Genomic DNA, 19,718 nt, shown 5'->3' with positions numbered 1-19,718 from the left:
TTTATCTATTGTAAACCGCTTTCACCCAATTTTGGAATATGGAGGTTATCAAGATCTAAATAAACATAAACAAGGGGTGTGGAAAAAAAATCTGGAATGTGACAGAGGGATTCAAGGACAGGGTCTTGGAGTGAGGGAGTGCATGCTCTTTCCTCTCAGTTGCCTAGGGCAGCTTCTTAGTCAGTTGCTCTGGATTCTGTGGGCAGTGCTGGTAGTCCTGGCCCTTTGTCCGCTGTTCCTTTCCGGTGGCCAGAGTTGGCTGGGAGTGCTAGTGGGAGTCTGCCTGGTGAGTTACATGGAGCTTTTCAGTCTGGGGGGTTGGAAAGGAGTGGTGGGAATTCTACTAGGGAACATTAGGGGGGGGGGGAGGTGTGAGTGAATGTTCTCATTGCTCTTTAGGCACACCCATCCCTTCCTCTGTATCTCACCCCCTTTCCCTTTTGAATAGGTAGTGAGAACGCAGCGGAAGTGCAAGTGCTAATGTTAAGTTTTGAAGCTGCTGTGGGTTAACAGACAAAACTGAATGTGCAGTAACTGCAAAGCTTCTGTTTTAACTCATAGGGCACTCCAACATTTTGCCATTTAGTTAACGCAGAGACAGTTTCTTTACCAAGAATTAACTGAATGGTAGCTAATGTGATACAGTTAGCTACAATAATTGTCAAAATTACCTCTCCATTAACTGTACAGCGTATTACCCACCCATTTCATGCCCCCTTCCTCATTAGGTCCCTTAGATAAAGTAAAGCAGCACAGTTTATGAACTGGCTATACACTGCAGATTTTGTTTCAATATTAAGGCACAAGGGGCCTACCAAACATCCATTATCTACTTGTGACAAAAGTCCTAATGTATGTGGTCCATAGATTATACAAAAAACATTCCTCATTTTTATGTGACACCAGAAGGAAAAAGCTATCTCCAGCTACTGTTTATGTAAAACGTTTTTGCTTTGGCAATTTCCCATACTGATTGGAACTGAATCAGAACCAGAGCTAAGATCTGATGACACAAGCCTTCATTTGTAAATTACCTGGGATCTTTTCCCTATTTCACATTTCATCTCAGTTCTCTCAGCCCAGTCATTGCAGTGAAAATTCTCAGCTGGAGGCCACACACCACACCTCCCTCTGAAAATGTGCAACTGTGAGCCCTAACTCCAACCACTGGATATCACTGTAATACAATGATCAGGCTTCTCTCTCTCTCTTTCTCTCTCTCCCCTGCCTCCCTCTTCCAATCTAGGGACTGTTGTCACACTATGGTCAGCTCAGCAAAGTCCCAGATCCTTCACATTGTAAATAAAACCTTTAGAGTTCAGTCACATTGCACATATTCATTTTTTCAAATATGTTCTTTCATTTTACACCTCATCATTTGGATTTGAGAAAAAAATATTAAAATGTTCACATTTATCTGATATGGAAAATATGATCAAATAACTGGCAAAGAACATGATTCAAAACTAACCCCCCCCCCGTCCTTTACAAAGCTATGCTAGTGCCGACACAGCCCATTCACTTTGAATGGCCTGTGCCGGCATTACTGTGTGGCTTTGTAAACGGGGGGGGGGGGGGGGGGTTGTAAGTGCATTTCAACAGTTACCACAATACCAAAATGTTAACCTTCAGCGACTCTGTGCTTCTTTCACACCTGTTTGATGTTACATATAAGTGTTTGGCCTCTTAATAAAACGTTTTATAGACCTGAGTCATCAATGCAAACTTTTTGCTGCATGTGAAAGGCTTTGTTCACTATATACACACACAATTTAAAAAAAAAAATCAAATTTACTGCTCAGAAATTTGGAATTTTTCCTTTCCCAGTGAACACTACTGCCCTTTCCATATCTTAAAAAAATATTTAAAAAAAAACATGGCAATGAAAATTTTAGAAATATCATTTGTCTATGTTCTTTAAGAACATACATGATCCAGACAACATTATAGTAATAATTAGCAGCCACTGAAACTGAAATTTCTAGTAAAAATCATTAAACAAAATAGGGAGCTCTTTACTGCAGCAAAAAATGGCTTACCATAGGGCATGCTGAGGCGTCCCGTGGTAATTTTTAGATATGTGTGCTACCCACGAACTATAAAATAACATTTATTTTTTAGCACTGAGGGCGGTTCTGAATGCGTTCTATGCTAATCGGTTAGCGTTTCATTTTTCTCTCATTAAGGTTCTTTCAAAGTAAAAATTAAACTGTCAAATATTAAAAAACAAAATTTGGCAGATAAAAAATACAATTGGAGTTTTCTCCAGAACTCAAATTTGTACAGAAGAAACATTATAGTATACAATGTTTCTTCTATATTAAGAAAATACAACCCAGTCATATACTGCAACAAACCATCAAAAATGCTGGTAGACCTCGTTATCCTGAGATTTAAAGTCTTCTTTTTTTCCCCCCAAATATATTTATGTTCATTTGATATCATAGTGCAGTCTCGAAAATAATATATGGTGTGGTAGTGTCTGTGACAAGTTGACTGTTGGGAACAGCTTCTGGGTAATTCCTACGAAAATAGAGCTAGAAAGGGAAAAAGAAAAAAAATTGCCATTTAATTAGGCATATTTCATGTTAGTCAATTGAAACATGTCAATATAAGAATCTCACATAGCTCATTATATTATATATAAAATGCATGGCTAAAGGGTAATCCTACAACAGGGTTCCTAGGAATACGTGGGTAAGCAGGTGCCTATTTCTAGTGGCAAAGACAGTGGGGGGGCTGCCCCCACCCCCACACTTTGGGCTCAGGTCCCTTCCATAATTGTGGCAACCAATATATAAATGGCAAGAGTGCTCAAGCCCCACCAGTCAAACAGTTTAGCCACTGGAGCCCTGCCCGTGCTTCCTGAGCAGCAGGAAGTCGGCAGGGTGCTGTAGCCACTGATAGATTTGAACTGAGCATGCGCGGAAGTGCACGGATCAGAAGCTTCTCAGGCAGCATGTACAGGGCTCCAGTGGTGAATATTCAGAGGGTGAGGGTTGAGCATCTCTACCAGCAAAGGTATGATGGGGGGGGGGGGGGGTGCAACAATGACAGCAGCGAGGAAAGGGTGGACTAAGATTAAATGCTTGCCCCCCCCCCCCCCCCCCAAATCAACTTCTGGCTACACACCTGCCTATTTCAAGCCTATTCTGTATAACAACAAGTAAGCACCTACATTTCTTCATAGAATACTAGTGGAAGTGGCAGAAAATGTGTCTACATTTAAGGCACGATCACTTACACCAGCCCTATGGACAGTGTAAATGCTCATCTAGATATTAGCTAGTATTCTCTAAAAGGCCACTTGTATGCCTAAATGGCTACAATACTGCCATTTGCACACATTCCTGCCACCTAAATCTAGGTGGCTCTTCATAATACCACCCCTTAAAGCACATTTCTATATACAACTAATATTTAAAAGAAAGACACACAGACAATGTGAATGGAAGTTTGCCTCAGAAAACAGATAACCCTCGATCTTGCCAGGTGAACTGACTTTACAGAAACAAAGCTTTCTTCTTTTGAGACACTGAAGCCTGCTCCTGTTATCCTCACCCCAGGGCCTATCTGAGCCTACTAGCTAGAGGATCTGCTCTAGTCCTGATAGTGCAAGTTGATCTAAGTTGTCACTACAATTGAAGTGATAAGTGAAATCATTTTGCTGGCTCGAAATACGAAGATAAATTAAAAACAGGGTGACAAAGAAACTGAGAAACCTAGTGTCAGTGTAAGGGTTTCTCATTTTCTCACATAAAACGAGCACAATGGATTTGGATGTTACTGTAAGGTTGTAATCCCCATATTTCACAAACTGTGATTGACAAGCATTGAAACTCCAAAGCATATGTATGAAATGTCCCGGTGTTTAATTTGTGCTGCAAAGCCTTTATAGGGCTCATAGAAATGCGATCTGTGGATAGCGCACCAAAATAATGAAAGAAGTAAAAGCTTGAACAATGACTCAACCACGCAACTTCTCACAAATATAGGATGATACCATATAGAAGAGTTCTGTGCCTTTGAATTCCTGAATTCTACCAATTTCTAGCTGCACCAGACAAGATACAGATTTCCTGATAAATATATAATCAGAATATAAAAAGAAATGAATTGCTGTCAAGTTTCACTTTTCCACAATTGCTAGTTGTTAGGCGCTGTATCGTATCTCCGTTCCTTGACAGATTGTGCATAACAAAATGAAAAAATGTTAAGACTTACGCACCCTTATCTGCAAATATGTTCGGGTGAATAAAAAAGAACATCAAATATAGTCTTTATAATAAAAATAATAATAAAAAAAGATAAATGCAAAAAGTTTTATCTGTGTGTGTTTTTATAAAGTGGAAAAACATGTACTCTTTTCAACACACTGACACATGACAGGAATTAGATCTCAAAAATCACACTTCCCTGAATGTACTTTAATACACTTTTACAATTTATAATATGGGGGCACAGTCAGACTGTGATGTTTGATTATATATGTTTCATTTATGAATAAATATTTGTGGAGACACATTTTCAAGCTTCTTTGACAAGCTTTTTTTGAGTGGTTGGGACAGATAATGAAATAAAGCTGCAATGCAAAAAGAAGATGCAGGATGTTGAACAGTGGTGTCTGTAGCTCTATACATATACAAAAAAAATCCCTCAACACACCAAAAAGTACTAACTGGAACAACTGTGACCTATCACAAGCTGTGACTCTTCAACTTGATTTCATTTACTGACAACACAGACCAGTTTTAAAGTAGTTCATAATAAACAATATCAATATAAAATAATAAAAAAACAAAATCACAGAAACATACAGAAGTATTAGTACTCAACACAAATCCAGCACATAACTCTGTTAAAAATAACCAAATCTTCAAAGCTTCCTGAAAAGACAAATACCTGGGAACATTACATGAGGATGGTTCAGCATAACAAAATACTCTATTTACAGGTTTATTGACCACTTACTCTACCACCTGATGCTATAATAACTTCTAAGTGGTTTACAATCTAATGAGATACACAGCATAGAGGAAAAGACAGACACTACAATTTCTCTTTAAAATCTGATATAGGGAAGTCAGTTATATGCTACAGACTCGAAGAACAATCCATTTATCTTGACTGTCCTTTGGAAGGATTAATAATAAGGGAACTGGTCAAATGTATCACTAAACAAGTAAGTTTTGAAACTTGCTTTGAACTTTTCTAGGAAGTGGAAGAACATTCCACAAAATTGATCTGACAATGCTAAAACTGTATTCCTGATGTTCTGTAAACAAATATGAGGAAAGCTTGGTATAATTTTGGGGGAATATCTGAGAGTTCTGGTGGGCTGATATGGAATCAGCAATCGAGAGAGAAATAGAGGTAGACTGAGGTGATGGATTTTATGGACAAGGAACAATTTCTTAACAGTAATTCTGTGTGAAAGAGGTAACCGGTATGCATTTTTCAGCAGGAGGGTCACATTATCAATTTTTAAAATCTATTTATCGTACTTGATCATTTAACAATACTCAAAGAAGGTAAATGAATCAAGCATTTCAGAGAAGAACGTAGTGTACGTTGAGGGACATATCTCTGTAATCTGTCCGAAAGATAGGAACGCCCATATAGAAAGCCTTATAATCAGAAACAAAAAAAATTGAGCTGCAATTAGAAGCCAATATAACTCAATAAGAGTGGGTGTTACATGAGCAAATTTCTTTTTTTTTTTTGTAATTGAGCTGCTGTATTCTGGATTAACAGAAACCTATTCAAACTATTCTTGGTAAACCATTGATAAAGTGGATTGCAGTAATCCAGTCACCTGGAACTAAAGCAAGGACAACTTTAACTAAGGGGTCCTTTTACTAAAGCTCAGCATGCAGTAACTGCTAAGAAGCTCATTTTATACCTATGGCTTCTTAGCATTTAGTGTTCGCTAATTCTGTTAGTGTATGCTAAGCTTTAGTAAAAGGGCCCCTAAATTTGCTAGTGTAAGAAAAGGCCTTAACTGATGAATCATATTTAGCAGATAAAAACAACAATGTACAACTGAATTTATCTGAGAAGAAACCTGCATAGAATTATTAACAGTGAAATCCCAATAGTTACTATTTCATCTTGCAATGGCAGGGACTTTCCCTGAACCTTAGGCTGAACCAACGATGGCTTGTTTTTTTCGATACCCACAAAAGAGAAATTTAGAGAAATCATTCAAAATCAAATCATAATTATAAAGCTAATCATTTAAACATTCAATTTTTGAACAGAACTTGACATAACTTTTGTCACGTACCACTAATTTTGACTGGAATGACTATGGAGGCAGCTTTATTAATACTCTGAAAAAGAAATTGAACCTGTGTGCCCAAGCCTTGGTATGTAGCAGTGATATCAGCTAGCAATGCACCCAGACTGTGGTTTCCCCTTTACAGTTGATGAGGTGGGAGAGGGTTTCTGTTCTGAATGGTGACTGTATTGAGAATCTGGTAATCTATGGTGATTTAAAGGTTGGGGTTTAAAAGAGGTAAGGTAGGTTTATTGATAAAAAAAAAAGTTAGAATTTTAAAAAGATAACTTTATGAACTAGTCTCCCTACACTTTTTCCCATAGTTTCTAAAACCTGAAATACAGCATTAACAGATAGGCTCTGCTGTGCCTTCTAGAGTCTATTTCAGTCTTTATTCCTGCCCCCGCCCCCAAACTCCTGCCCACCCCTAGCACATCTCTTCATTTAGGGGTCCTTTTACTAAGGTGCGCTGAAAAATGGCCTGTGGTAGTGTGGACGTGCGCAGAATCATTGCACCTGTAAAAAAGGTCTTTTTAAAATTTTTGCCAAAAATGGACATGTGGCAAAGTGAAAATTGCCGTGCATCCATTTTGGGTCTGAGTCCTTACCACTAGCCATTGATCTAGTGGTAAAGACTCACGTAGTAGTGGTAAAGACTCACGTAGTAATTTGACCTATGCATGTCAAATGCTACTTGGTGCGTGCCCAATACGCGCGTCAGAAAATAACAATAATTTTTCAGACGTCAGTATCGAACACGCACCAAAAATGAAATTACCGCAAAAGCCACGTGGTAACTCCATTTTGGTGCACATAGACATGCGGCTTATTAAAAGGGCCCCTTATAGTCTTAACTAGTAATCAATTATTCTAATTAAGATAACACATTAGATTTAATTACATTTAATTACTTTTTGAGAAGCAAAGTCTAAATAAATTACACAATATACCATAAAATCTTACAGTTCTTTATATTACTCTAATATCCCTAGTACCTTAAGAAGTTTAAACAACACAATAATACTAAGATGCAGACAGCAGTCCAGAAGCAAGAGGGATGCTATCCAGTCTTTTGCACTGTGTCACATGCATGATTATCTCCCAGTTGGCAAGAGTTTATATGTGTGTGACTGATGCAAAGAGCTCCTAGCTCTCAGAGAATGAGTCCGTTCTCTTGAGGCTAGAGCAACAGACTTTGAGGAGCTGGGGGAGACAGAGACATATATATAGGAGGCTTACAGGGACATTATAGAGAAGTCCCACTTCTAGTCTGGCAGCACCTGTGCGTTCACTAGGTAAATCTCTCTTATCTGCACCCTTCTCCTCCACCGCTATCTCCAGACTCCGTTCCTTTTATCTTGCTGCACCATATGCCTGGAATAGACTTCCTGAGCCGGTACGTCAAGCTCCATCTCTGGCCGTCTTCAAATCTAGGCTAAAAACCCACCTTTTTGAAGCTGTTTTTAACTTCTAACCCTTACTCACTTGTTCAGTACCCTTACTTTATCATCCCCACCATAGTAATTCCCTTATCTCTTATTTGTCCTGTTTGTCTGGCCTAATTAGATTGTAAGCTCTGTCTAGCAGGGACTGTCTCTTCATGTTCAAGTGTACAGCGCTGCATACGTCTAGTAGTGCTATAGAAATGCTAAGTAGTAGTAGTAGAGGTGTCCTAGGAGAGCATCACCCTGGTGAAGTAGGAAGTAATCCTGTAGCCAGCACCTGCCCACCAGGGGATGTAATTTCCTCTCGCACTGAGGATGTGTCTTCAGGAGGTGCTGTCCAGGAGGGAAGGGTTAGGACAGCTGTTGTATTTGTTGATTCAATCATCAGACATGTAGATAGCCGGGTGGCTGGTGGGCGTGAGGATAGCCTGGTCACTTGCCTGCATGGTGCGAGGGTGGCGGACCTCACACGGCACCTAGATAAGACTTTAGACAGTGATGAGGAGGAGTCTGCTGTCTTGGTACACATGGGTACAAATGACATAGGAAAATGTGGGAGGGAGGTTCTGGAAGTCAAATTCAGTCTCTTAGGTAGAAAGATCAAATCCAGAACCTCCAGGTTAGCATTTTCAAAAGTGCTCCCCGTTCCACACATAGGACTCAAGAGACTGGCAGAGCTCCAGAGTCTCAAAGTATGGATGAGGAGATGGTATAATGGGGGGAGGGTTTAAGATTTGCATGGAACTGGGCAACATTCTGAGAAAATGGGATCCTATTCTGTAAAGATGGGCTCCACCCTTAACCAGGGTGGAACCAGGCTGCTGGCATCAACATTTAAAAAGGAGATAGAGCAGCTTTTAAACTAGAAACTGGAGGAAGGTTGACAGTCAATCAAAAGCACATGGTTTGAAACAAGGTATCTTTAAATGAAATCACTAAAACAGGGAAGATAGGGCATCCTGATAGCGAGGTTGCAATAGAGACTATAGTAGACCAGGTGTCTAAATAAAGAGCAGACAGATTTTCAAGACTGCAAATTATCACTGTCAACTGTTGAGCAAGTTGTAAATAGGAACACTGTTTGAAATGTCTATGCAAATGTCAGAAGCCTTAGAAATAAGATGGGAGAGTTAGAATATATTGTACTAAATGAAAATATAGATATCATAGGTATCTCTGAGACCTGGTAGAAAGGAGATAACCAATAGGACACTGTCATACCAGGGTACAAATTATATTGCAGTGATAGGGTGGATCAAATTGGTGGAGGGCCTTGAATCGAACAGACTAAAAATTCTGCAGGACACAAAACACATCTTGGATCTGCTATGGATTGAAATTCCATGTGTAAAGGGGAAAAGGATAGTGATAGGAGTTTACTATCATCCATCTGGCCAGGATAAACAGACAGATGCAGAAATGTTATCAGAAATTAGGGAGGCTAACAAACTGGGGAACACAATATTAACTGGTGATTTCAATTACCCTGATACTGACTGGGTAGAGCATGCTATGGAGTTAAAATTCCTTCATGATTTCAAGGACTGCTTTATGGAGCAGCTGGTTCAGGAGCCAACAAGAGGGGGAGAAATTCTAGACCTAGTCCTTAGTAGAGCACATGATCTGGTACAGGAGGTAATGGTGCCGAGGCCACTGGATAACAGTGATCATAACATGAACAGATTTGATATAATCTCTGGAGTAAGTACACATGGGCAATCCAATACGTTAGCATTTAACTTTCAAAAAGGAGACTATGATAAAATGAATAGAATAGTAAAAAAAACAAGAGCAGCAGCTACAAAGGTAAAAAATTTACATCAGGTATGGACGCTACTCAAAAATACCATTCTGGAAGCCCAGACTAGATATATTCCATATATTGGAGGATGGAAGGCCAAACAACAGCCGGTATGGTTAAAAAATGAGGTTGAAGAAGCTATTTGAGCTAAAAAATAATTCTTCAGAAAATAAAAGAAGTATCTGACTGAAAATAATAGGAAACAGCATAGGAAATGGGAAGTCAAAGACAGACTTTGAAAAGAAGATTGTGTTGGAGGCAAAAACACATAGTAAAAACTTATTTAGGTATATTAGAAGCAAGAACTCAGTAAAAGAATCAGTTGGACTGTTAGACGATCGAGAGGTAAAAGGGGCACACAGGGAAGACAAGGCCATAGCAGAGAGATTAAATTAATTATTTGTTTCGGTTTTCAAAAAGGAAGATGTGGGAGAGGTATCAGTGCCAGAAATGGAATTCAGTGCTGATGAGTCTGAGAAACAAACAAATCTCTGTAAATCTGGAAGACGTAATGGAGCAATCTGACACACTGAAGAATAGCAAATCGCCTGGACCAGATGGTATAAATCCTAGAGTACTGATAGAATTGAAAAATGAACTTGCAGAGCTATTGTTAGCAATATGTAATTTATCTTTAAAATCAAGCATGGTATCAGAAGATGGGAGGATGGACAATGCAATGCCAATTTTTAAAAAGGGTTCTAGAGGAGATCCGAGAAATTATAAACCGGTGAGCCTGATGTCGGTGCCGGGCAAAATGGTAGGGAGTGTTATAATGAATAAAATTACACAGCATATAGATAAGCATGGATTAATGAGACAAAGCCAACATGGATTTGTCAAGGGAAAACTTGCCTCGCCAATCTACTATATTTCTTTGAAGGGGTGAACAAACATGTAGATAAAGGTGAGCTAATCGATATGGTGTATCTGGATTTTCAAATGGCATTTGACAGAGTAACTCATGAAAGACTCCTGGGGAAATTAGAAAGTCATGGAATAGGTGGTAATGTCCTATTGTGGATTAAAAACTGGTTGAAAGATGCTATGATACTAAGAGGCCGCGTGTCTGCCCTACTCTGAGGCCCCAACCCCAGAAACATGAGATAAAGACTATTATTTTGGCTTACTGTGATCTTTTCTGGTAGTACTTGCTGCATTAAATCTGTATGGACAAATATATTTCCAAATTTAGTGGGGAAATGTCCATGAAGCCTTGCAAAAAGGACAAAGAGTGAATCAAGCAAGTGGAGGAGAAAATGGCGAAGCCCTCTGGTGGTGCAGTAACGTTTACTGAGGGATCCTTTTACTAAGGTGCACTGAAAAATGGCCTGTGGCAGTGTAGACGCGTGTTTTGGGCGTGTGCAGAATTATATTTTACCACACCTACAAAAAAATGCCTTTTTAAAATTTTTGCTGAAAATGGTCGTGCAGCAAAATTAAAATTGCCGCGTGTCCATTTTGGGTCTGAGACCTTACTGCAAGCCATTGACCTAGTGGCAAGGTCTCATGCGGTAACCGGGCGGTAATGGTCTACGCGTGCCAAATTTCACTTGACGAGCATCAGAAAATAAAAAATATTTTTCAGATGCGCATAGTGGACATGCGCCAAAATTGAAATTACTGCAAGGGCCATGCGGTAACTGGGTGATAACTCCAATTTGGGGCGCGTAGGCGCCTATGCAGCTTAGTAAAAGGGCCCCTGAATCTGACCTGGCAGAGTTTACGTTGGTGATGACACAGACTCTGGGCCTGAGCTTTGAGCAGCTCTCTTCACAAATTTCCAATCTAAAGCATGGTCTATAGACTTTTATTAAAATGGACTTGGGGAAATTCCAATGCTTATTTCTAAAATGTATTGTACTGTTTTGCAATCTTGCCAGGTACTTGTGACCTGGATTGGCCACTGCTGGAAACAGGATGCTGGGCTTGATAGACCTTTGGTCTGTCCCAGTATGGCAGTACTTATGTACTGTGTTCCAGTGGTGTAAGAGTAGTACAAAAACGTTCCCAAGTCTGAATAGTTGATATGTTCTTGTTTTTGCAAGAGCCCTGTTTGTTTTGCCACACAGAGCCTTGGCAGGGGGGGGGGGGGGGGGGGGGGGGGGGAGATTTGGGAGGAGGGAGCTTGTTTTGTAAAATTGTTCTCTTTTGATATTAACTGGTGATTTCAATTACCCTAATACTGACTGGGTAGAGCATGCTATGGATCTGTGTTCGAGTATGTTTTTGTTTACTGTAAGAACTGTCAATAAAAATGATTTAACATAAAAGTTTGAAAACAGAGAGTAGCGTTAAGTGGTCAGTATTCTCAATGGAAAAGAGTACATAGTAGGGTACCCTAGGAGTCTGTGCTGGGACCACTCCTTTTAAACATATTTATAAATGATCTAAAAATGGTAATAACTAGTGAGGTAATTAAATCTGCAGATGACACAAAGTTATTCAAAGTTGTTAAATCACAAGAGGAATGTGAAAAATTGCAAGAGGACCTTACAAGACTGGGCATCCAAACGGCAGATGACATTTAATGTGAGCAAGTGTAAAGTGATGAATGTGGGAAAGAGAAACACAAGCTATAGGTACATGATGCAAAGTTCCACATTAGGAATCACTGTCCAGGAAAAGGATCTAGGTGTTATAGTTGATGACATGTTGAAACTCAGTGTGCAATGGTGGCTAAGAAAGCAAATAGAACGTTTGGAATTATTAGGAAAGGAAAACAAAAATGAGAATGTTATAATACCTCTATATCGCTTCATGGTGTGACTGCACCTTGAATACTACGTGCAATTCTGGTCACCGCATCTCAAAAAAGATATAGCGGAATTAGAAAAGGTACAGAGAAGGGTGCCAAAAAAATGATAAAGAGGCTGGTGTACCTCCAGGACCAGGTTTGGGAACCACTGCTATATACCAGAAATACCAGTATTTCTACCCAGAGGTACCACTAAATCAATTTTTTGGTAGGTTCATTCATGTGGTTATAGTAAATTTATTATAGTTCTGGGAATTTACAGTTACTTAGATTAAATTTAAAAAAAAATGGTTAGAATATAACAACAAGGTATTGCTTCACTCATTTATTTCAGTAATTAAAAATTGTTGAACACTTCATCAGTCTGTGGGGTTTCTTTGTCTTGTGTTGCTAATTTCAGGCTTCCTAAAAAATTGAAGGGCCTCCAATATGGTATATATCCACTGCAAAAATACTGGCCTTTTGAAACTAATCAACTATTTTAACCTACTTTAAAGGACCAGTCAAAACAACCTGGGCCTTGCCAAGTTGGGATTCAAAACTTGATTAAGTGCTGCTACTGTATATTTTTCTCCAAGTAAACATCTGACATAAAATGCAGTGCTGTTAGAAGTGAACGGCTGAAGCAACCTTAATTATACGTCTTTATGTAAAAGCCTACCTGCTTTGCTGTTTCTGTTAGGGAGGTTGCTTCGGCCTTGCCCACTTGTTGCACCATGTTGTAAAACAGGCTCTCTTTATTCTGCAGTAAAATGTACGGCTCATCATATTCTTTTATCCTTCCTGCATCCAAAACCTGTTAACCAGCAGAAACAAACCAATCAGAAGAAAGCATTTTGCAGCAACACATCATAAAGCCTCACACTGCATTTAAAATAGGCTGAGGTCTGGCTGTTCTCCCCTTAAAATGAGGTTTTGATGTGGGTTTGTATAAAATTTAAAATTGATTGTGTACCTTCCAAGAACTGAAACATGGGCATTCTAGTAATCAAAATACATGTTTGCTGTAAGGTTGACAATCTGATGATGCAGCCAAACACCCACATGTGCGAAACAGATGTTTAACAATTATGTCAGGGTACTTGTTGACCAACAATGTTTCTAAAGAAAAGGTGTTCTTTCTGTAATCAGATCTACTAGTAAGCAAAACAACAATTAATAATGATAATTTAATGGTTGAATTTATATAGATAAAGCTAGCCTACATCAAAGAGAATGACGTGAACAGAGCACACAGCTAAGAACAGAATCTGTTGTAATTCATATATATACTAACTGATCTTGACAAAAGATATGTAAAAAGACCACATATGTTAAAAATTTAGAGCTAAGGAAAGCATCTTTAGAAATCAACTCACCTTTCTGTACTGCTGCCTACCCTTTTACTAAGGTGCGCCAAAAAAGGGCTGCGCTGGTATAAGCACATGTTTTGGATGTGCGCAGATCTATTTTTCAGCGCACCTGCAAAAAATGCCTTTTTAAAATTTTGGCCGAAAATGGAAGTGTGGCAAAATGAAAATTGGCGTGCGTCCATTTTGGGTCTGAGACTTTACCGCCACACATTGAATTAGCGGTAAGGTCTCACACGTAGAATGCCTTTTACCGCCCGGTTAACAACGCGTGCCGGAAAAAATTGCTTTCTGGCGTGCGTAGTGGACGCACTTAAAAAATGAAATTACTGCCTGGGCCACATGGTAACAAAATTGATGTGTGTTGGGCGCGTGCAGGTGCCAACTCGGCTTACTAAAAGGGCCCCTTAGTCTATAATGTACACATCATATCTCATTTTTTCCCACATATTGTATCCTTAACACAGTAAAATGCATTGGGAATTTGGAAAATTCTTTATGAATCTGACATTAGCACAAATCGTCTTCTTATTGTCAAATATTAGCTCCTGAAAAAAAGCCTTAATGAGCTCTATCTTCTGATAGTTACTTTTTTCACTGGTGGGCCACTTCAGGATGAACAGGAAAAGAATGTTCATATATGGACTTGCCTTCGCTGGTATAGCGGTGTCAGTGAGTGGTATTTGTTCGCAGTGATCGCTAGTGACTACTATTTTTGTCTCTGACTTTGACCCCCTGATGAAGGCTTTATAGCCGAAACACAGACCGTGTAGGGTCCTAATAAAGTCTATTTGGAGTTTTCATTCTGTGAGTTTTGATTGGTTTCTTGGATTGGATTTTCTTCCACTCTGCATTTGTTTTTCTATTCAAATTATATGCCTGATACAAAGTCAAAGGTATTGGGTCACAGTCAGATGATCTAAAATCCCACTGGTTCCTACAGCACATGAGCAGGGGGGTGAAGCAAAAGATCCACAATGCAAAGAGCTTGGCACATTTTGTACAAATCAATGAGAGGCAAATTTAGGAACCTGATATTAATACAAAGGGATGCTGCAATGTATTTAAATTTGGTACTGAAGCTCTATAAACCATCTTGTTCTCTTGTGTACAGACAGAACTTGTTTACTTTCAATTCCATCTATAAGAAAAATATATTTTGATGGAACTGCCTTTTTTGACCATAGGAGTTGTTGAGTAGAATCATCTTCCCTTCACTTTACAAATGATAGGGCCCTTTTACTAAGCTGTACTAATAAGGGGGGATATCATGTCCTAATGTGGATCTTTCTCGCACACTATGTCCATTTCTAGTGCAGCTGTAAAATAAGTATTTCTCTATTTGCTATTTGGCCGTACACTAATGATAGCATTATCATGCAGCCATTTAAAAAGATTAACATGTCAGCACTTACTGCCTCCTATTTAGGAGATGCCAAGGGCTCCTGTGCTATTTATTTATTTATTTATTTAGATTTATTTACCGCCTTTTTGAAGGAATTCACTCAAGGCAGTATACAGTAAGAATAAATCAAACATGAGCAATAGACAATTACAGCAGTAAAAATATTCAAACAATACAAACAGTATGCTATTTACATCTACAATATCTGCTAACCAGATAGCATGACAGTAATGTCAGCATACTAGCTGAATAGTGCTTCCATGCCCATTCTTTGCCCTTGACATGCCCCCCCTTCCTCCCCCAAAATACCATAATGCACTTACCCCCCCCCCCCCCCGATTCTATATATGATGCTGAAATTTTGGCACTGATCCTAGATGAATGTGCAAATAAATTGGTTAATGAGACATTAACTATCAATTAATTGGCCTTATCAATTATTGAAATTAATCGGCATGAATATGGATTTGTGCGTGAATCTGCTTGTATGTTCTTCTATAATACTGAGCGCCTAAATCTCATAGCATGCAACTCAAAGGGAGGCATGCCAGGGAAGGGGCATAGACGGGAAAGGTGATGAAGGTGGTACGAGGGGAACTGGGATGCAAGTTTGTGGGGGTAGTGGGTGATGGATGTATTTTGAGGTTTGGGATGGTTTACTGCAGACATTATTGAAAACTTAATAATGATTTTGGAACAAAATACAAGATCTAATGTATTATTTAGGAAACTTGGTAGTGTGGGCATTTATAAGTGATGTCAGTTGGGTGTGCATGTGTATATTAGGTGGTGTGTGTAGTAACTTTGGGGTCCTTTTACTAAGGTGACATGAAAAATGGCTTGCGGTAGTATAGGTTCGGGTTTTGGGCACGCGCTGATCCATTTTTCAGTGTGCCTGTAAAAACAAGGCCTTTTTAAAATTTTTGCCGAAAATGGATGTGTGACAAAATCAAAATTGCCGCGTGTCCATTTTGGGTCTGCGAACTTACCGCCAGCCATTGACCTAGCTCAGGTAAGCTCGCAGAAAGCACGCTGGAACCTGTCTACCTCTATCACTTATAAAGCAGTATCATTTTGGAACTCCTTACCATTAGAACTTCGATTGATAGGAAATTATTTACATTTTAGGAAGTCAGTAAGACTTTTTTTTATTTCAGAAGTATTTTAATGTGTAGAATTTGGTTTCTAGTTGATGATTTCCCTTTTTATTGTATTTATTAATTGATTGATATGTTAGCGGGATATAAGTCCAATGTAATGTAATGTTCACTACAGCGCCGAGAGCAAAATCCTGTTTTATGGGAGTGTAAAGCATTTATCTGATCGAAAAAGTTCTCCACCACCTTAGACATCAGTTGATGAGTGTCTCAACAAGTGACAGACATTTTCCAATTCCCAATCTTTATTAAAACATTCAAAGGAACTAGGACATAGCTCATGTCTTTCTTAGCAGTCCAAGAGAAGTTACCTTCAGGTACTACATGTATTTCCCTGTCCCTGGAGGGGTTACAATCTAAAAAGGCAATTCTGAAACTGGGCATGTAAGTGTAGAGAAAAGCACTACTTACACATGTATGTATACCACAGGGTCCTTTTACAAAGGCGTGCTGAAAAATGGCTTGCAGTAGTGTAGGCATGGGTTTTGGGCATGCGCAGAATCATTTTTCAGCACACCTGTAAAAAAGCCCAATTTTTTCCCAAAAAAAACAGAACATGTGGCAAAATCAAAATTGCCGCGTGTCCATTTTGAGTATCAGACCTTACCGCCAGCCATAGACCTAGCCGTAAAGAATTTGGGTGGTAATGACCTACGTGTGTCAGATGCACTTGACGCGCGTCCGCTGCGCGTGCCAGAAAATAAAAAATATTTTTCGGACGCACATATCGGGCATGCACCAAAAAATGAAATTACCTCAAGTGCCACGCAGTAGTCAGGCGGTAACTCCATTTTGGCGCACGTTGGGCACGCGTAGGTACCTACACGGCTTAGTAAAAGGGGCCCTCCATGTGATATTTTACTGCTTTATTGATTGCTACTATCTACATTTATGTGCTGAGTGGAATGAGATTTTCTTTAAACACAGAGAAGTTACAGACTTTATAGAGAGCCCACCCAGCGATTTTCGCACATTTGAAAATGTAAAACTACCATTATTTGAAAAATAAAAAAAACAGGGTATCAGCTTACTGTTAATGATATCACAGTGACAGACTTTTGCAAACAATAATTTGTATCTGATAATATGATAATTTACAGATAATTTCTTTAAAAGCATTTCGGATCAGAACGGCAATCATGGGCAAAGCTGCAAACAATCACCAAACTCAAGGAAGCACTGCAGATGATCAGGGACAGCCTGCCATAGGGATGGATTGGAAGGCTTGTTAAGAACTTCCCAAAGCAACTGAAAGCCTTTGTTAAAGTCGGGGGTGGACACTGAACATTCACAGTGACTGCGAAACTCTGACACATTGTTAATTGTATCGCTGGAATGACATTATTTTACTGTGTTTTAGCTCGAATATTTTAACATGCAAAAATCGCTAGGTAGTAATGCTAAAATATTAGTATCATCAACCCAGCTTAAGATAATTGGGGGGGGGGGGGGTCTTTTACTAAGGAACGCTGGCATTTTAAGTGTGTGCTAAACGCTAAAGACGTCCATAGAAATACATTGGCGTCTCTAGCGTTTAGCGCACGCTAAAAACACCAGCTCACCTTAGTAAAAGACCACCTAAATGTTGTTTAATATAACACGTAAGTATGATGACTAAATATGTACGTAAAATTCCTTGTTGAAATTCAAAGCAGTTGCTGATAAACCTGCAAAAAACTGTAGGGGGGGGGGGTATTTTTTTTTTTTTTGCCTCAGCATGTATGCACCATTCTATAAGTGTGGAAGTACTATAGTGCATAACTGTAAGGGGATCTGGGCATGTCTTCAACATATGATCTCTACTACTACTACTTATTTCATATCATAGACGTATGCAGCGCTGTACACTTGAACATGAACAGACAGTCCCTGCTCGACAGAGCTTACAATCTAATTAGGACAGACAAACAGGACAAACAAGAGATAAGGGAATATTAAAGTGGGGATGATAAAATAAGGGTTCTGAACAAGTGAATAAGGGTTAGGAGTTAAAAGCAGCATCAAAAAGGTGGGCTTTTAGCTTAGATTTGAAGACGGACAGAGATGGGAGCTTGACGTACCGGCTCAGGAAGTCTATTCCAGGCATATGGTGCAGCAAGATAAAAGGAATGGAGTCTGGAGTTAATGGTGGAGGAGAAGGGTGCAGATAAGAGAGATTTACCCAGTGAACGGAGTTCCCTGGGAAAAACTTACAGACTATTATTAAGTTATGCACTTTATATATGTACATAGGTGTGCTCATTTGTGCCTGCCATTGTCCTGCCTAAATTTAGATGCACAATTCAGGTGCATTGTGGTGCAAAGATTCTATTGTAGAACTGACATACCTAACTGGATGCATCAAGTTATTTAACTGCCCCCCACCTCCCTTAGGGGTTCTTTTACTAAGGTGGCTGAAAAATGGGCTGCACTAGTGTAGGTGTGTGTTTTGGATGCACGCATTCATTTTCCAATGTGCCTGTAAAAAAGACCTTTTTTAAAAATTTTGCCAAAAATGAACGTGTGGCAAAATAAAAATTGGCACGCGTCCATTTTGGGTCTGAGACTTTACCGCCACCCATTCACTTAAGAGTAAGGTCTCGCACGTTAACCGGGCGGTAATGGTCAGCGTGGGTACAATGTCAATTACCAGCGGTTTCCACCACGCAACAGAAAAAATATATATTTTCTGACATGCGTAGCGACTGTGCATAAAAAATGCAACTCCAGAAAAAGCTTAACTTTACTCCTGATGTAAAAGTTGCCTTATAGACTAGATGCCGTATCTTTGTCAATTTTTCTAACTGATCAAAGAATCTTCAATTTTAAATTGGGCATTATTCCAGAAGAGCATCTTGTTAGAACAGCTGTCCTGCAAGTGAAATGCAGCTTCTAATTTCCTAAATGCATCTCTGCCAACACCACCAACTCATCTTTTACATCTGAGGGAAGTCGCATACTTGGAACTAGTGCAATGGGATACAGCACCAATATAGCCTTTTCCAGTAGTAACTAAACAGGCCGATTCTTTAATTCCCCATTGTAAGACTAGTAGCTACGTTGTCTTAGCAAAAAAAAAAGCGCAGAGTGATGTAACTGAAGATATGGAATATTTACCCCTCCTTATTTTTTTTATTCAGTTTCAATTTATGTAATGCAATTCTAGGTGTTTCTATAAAGCATGGAAGGAAACACATTGAAAATATATAAATTAGGAACAATGATTGTTTTAGTCACTTCTAACCTGTCCCAACGAGACAGATAAAAGGAGAGACTGCTTAAGCGGTAAATCTTTTGTTGTAGTAACAAATTTCCCCACATTTCTATTTACTATTTCTTTTAATGAGCACTATAACTTAGTACCAGTAAGCTATAGCCTCAGTATTCCATTGAAATGGAAATAAATACATATCTTTTAGCATATAGGAGGAGATTCTATATATGGTGCCTAAAAAATCAGTGTCGACTAAGCGTATTCTATAAGCGGCACCTAGATTTAGGCACAGTATATATAAGTACATAAGTATTGCCATACTGGGAAAGA

General features: G+C 39.1%; 1 protein-coding gene across 1 annotated transcript in view; it reads right to left on the bottom strand.

The window, feature by feature from the left end:
- Positions 1-1,561: 1,561 nt before the first annotated feature.
- ABCC4 (ATP binding cassette subfamily C member 4) overlaps positions 1,562-19,718 on the bottom strand; it is a 520,751-nt gene continuing 502,594 nt past the window's right edge. Inside the window, exons 30-31 of the mRNA XM_030201377.1 lie at positions 12,946-13,080; positions 1,562-2,537 (exon numbers count right to left, since the gene is read on the bottom strand). Of these exons, the coding sequence (XP_030057237.1) occupies positions 2,442-2,537; positions 12,946-13,080 (231 nt within the window). The 3' untranslated portion in view covers positions 1,562-2,441. The remainder of the gene's footprint in view (positions 2,538-12,945; positions 13,081-19,718) is intronic.

The sequence above is a fragment of the Microcaecilia unicolor genome, chromosome 4 (genome assembly GCF_901765095.1).
Source record: "Microcaecilia unicolor chromosome 4, aMicUni1.1, whole genome shotgun sequence".
NCBI classification, from domain to species: Eukaryota; Metazoa; Chordata; class Amphibia; order Gymnophiona; family Siphonopidae; genus Microcaecilia; species Microcaecilia unicolor.
The sequence above is the reverse complement of the archived record's forward strand: the minus strand, read 5'-3'. Positions and strand labels throughout refer to the sequence as shown.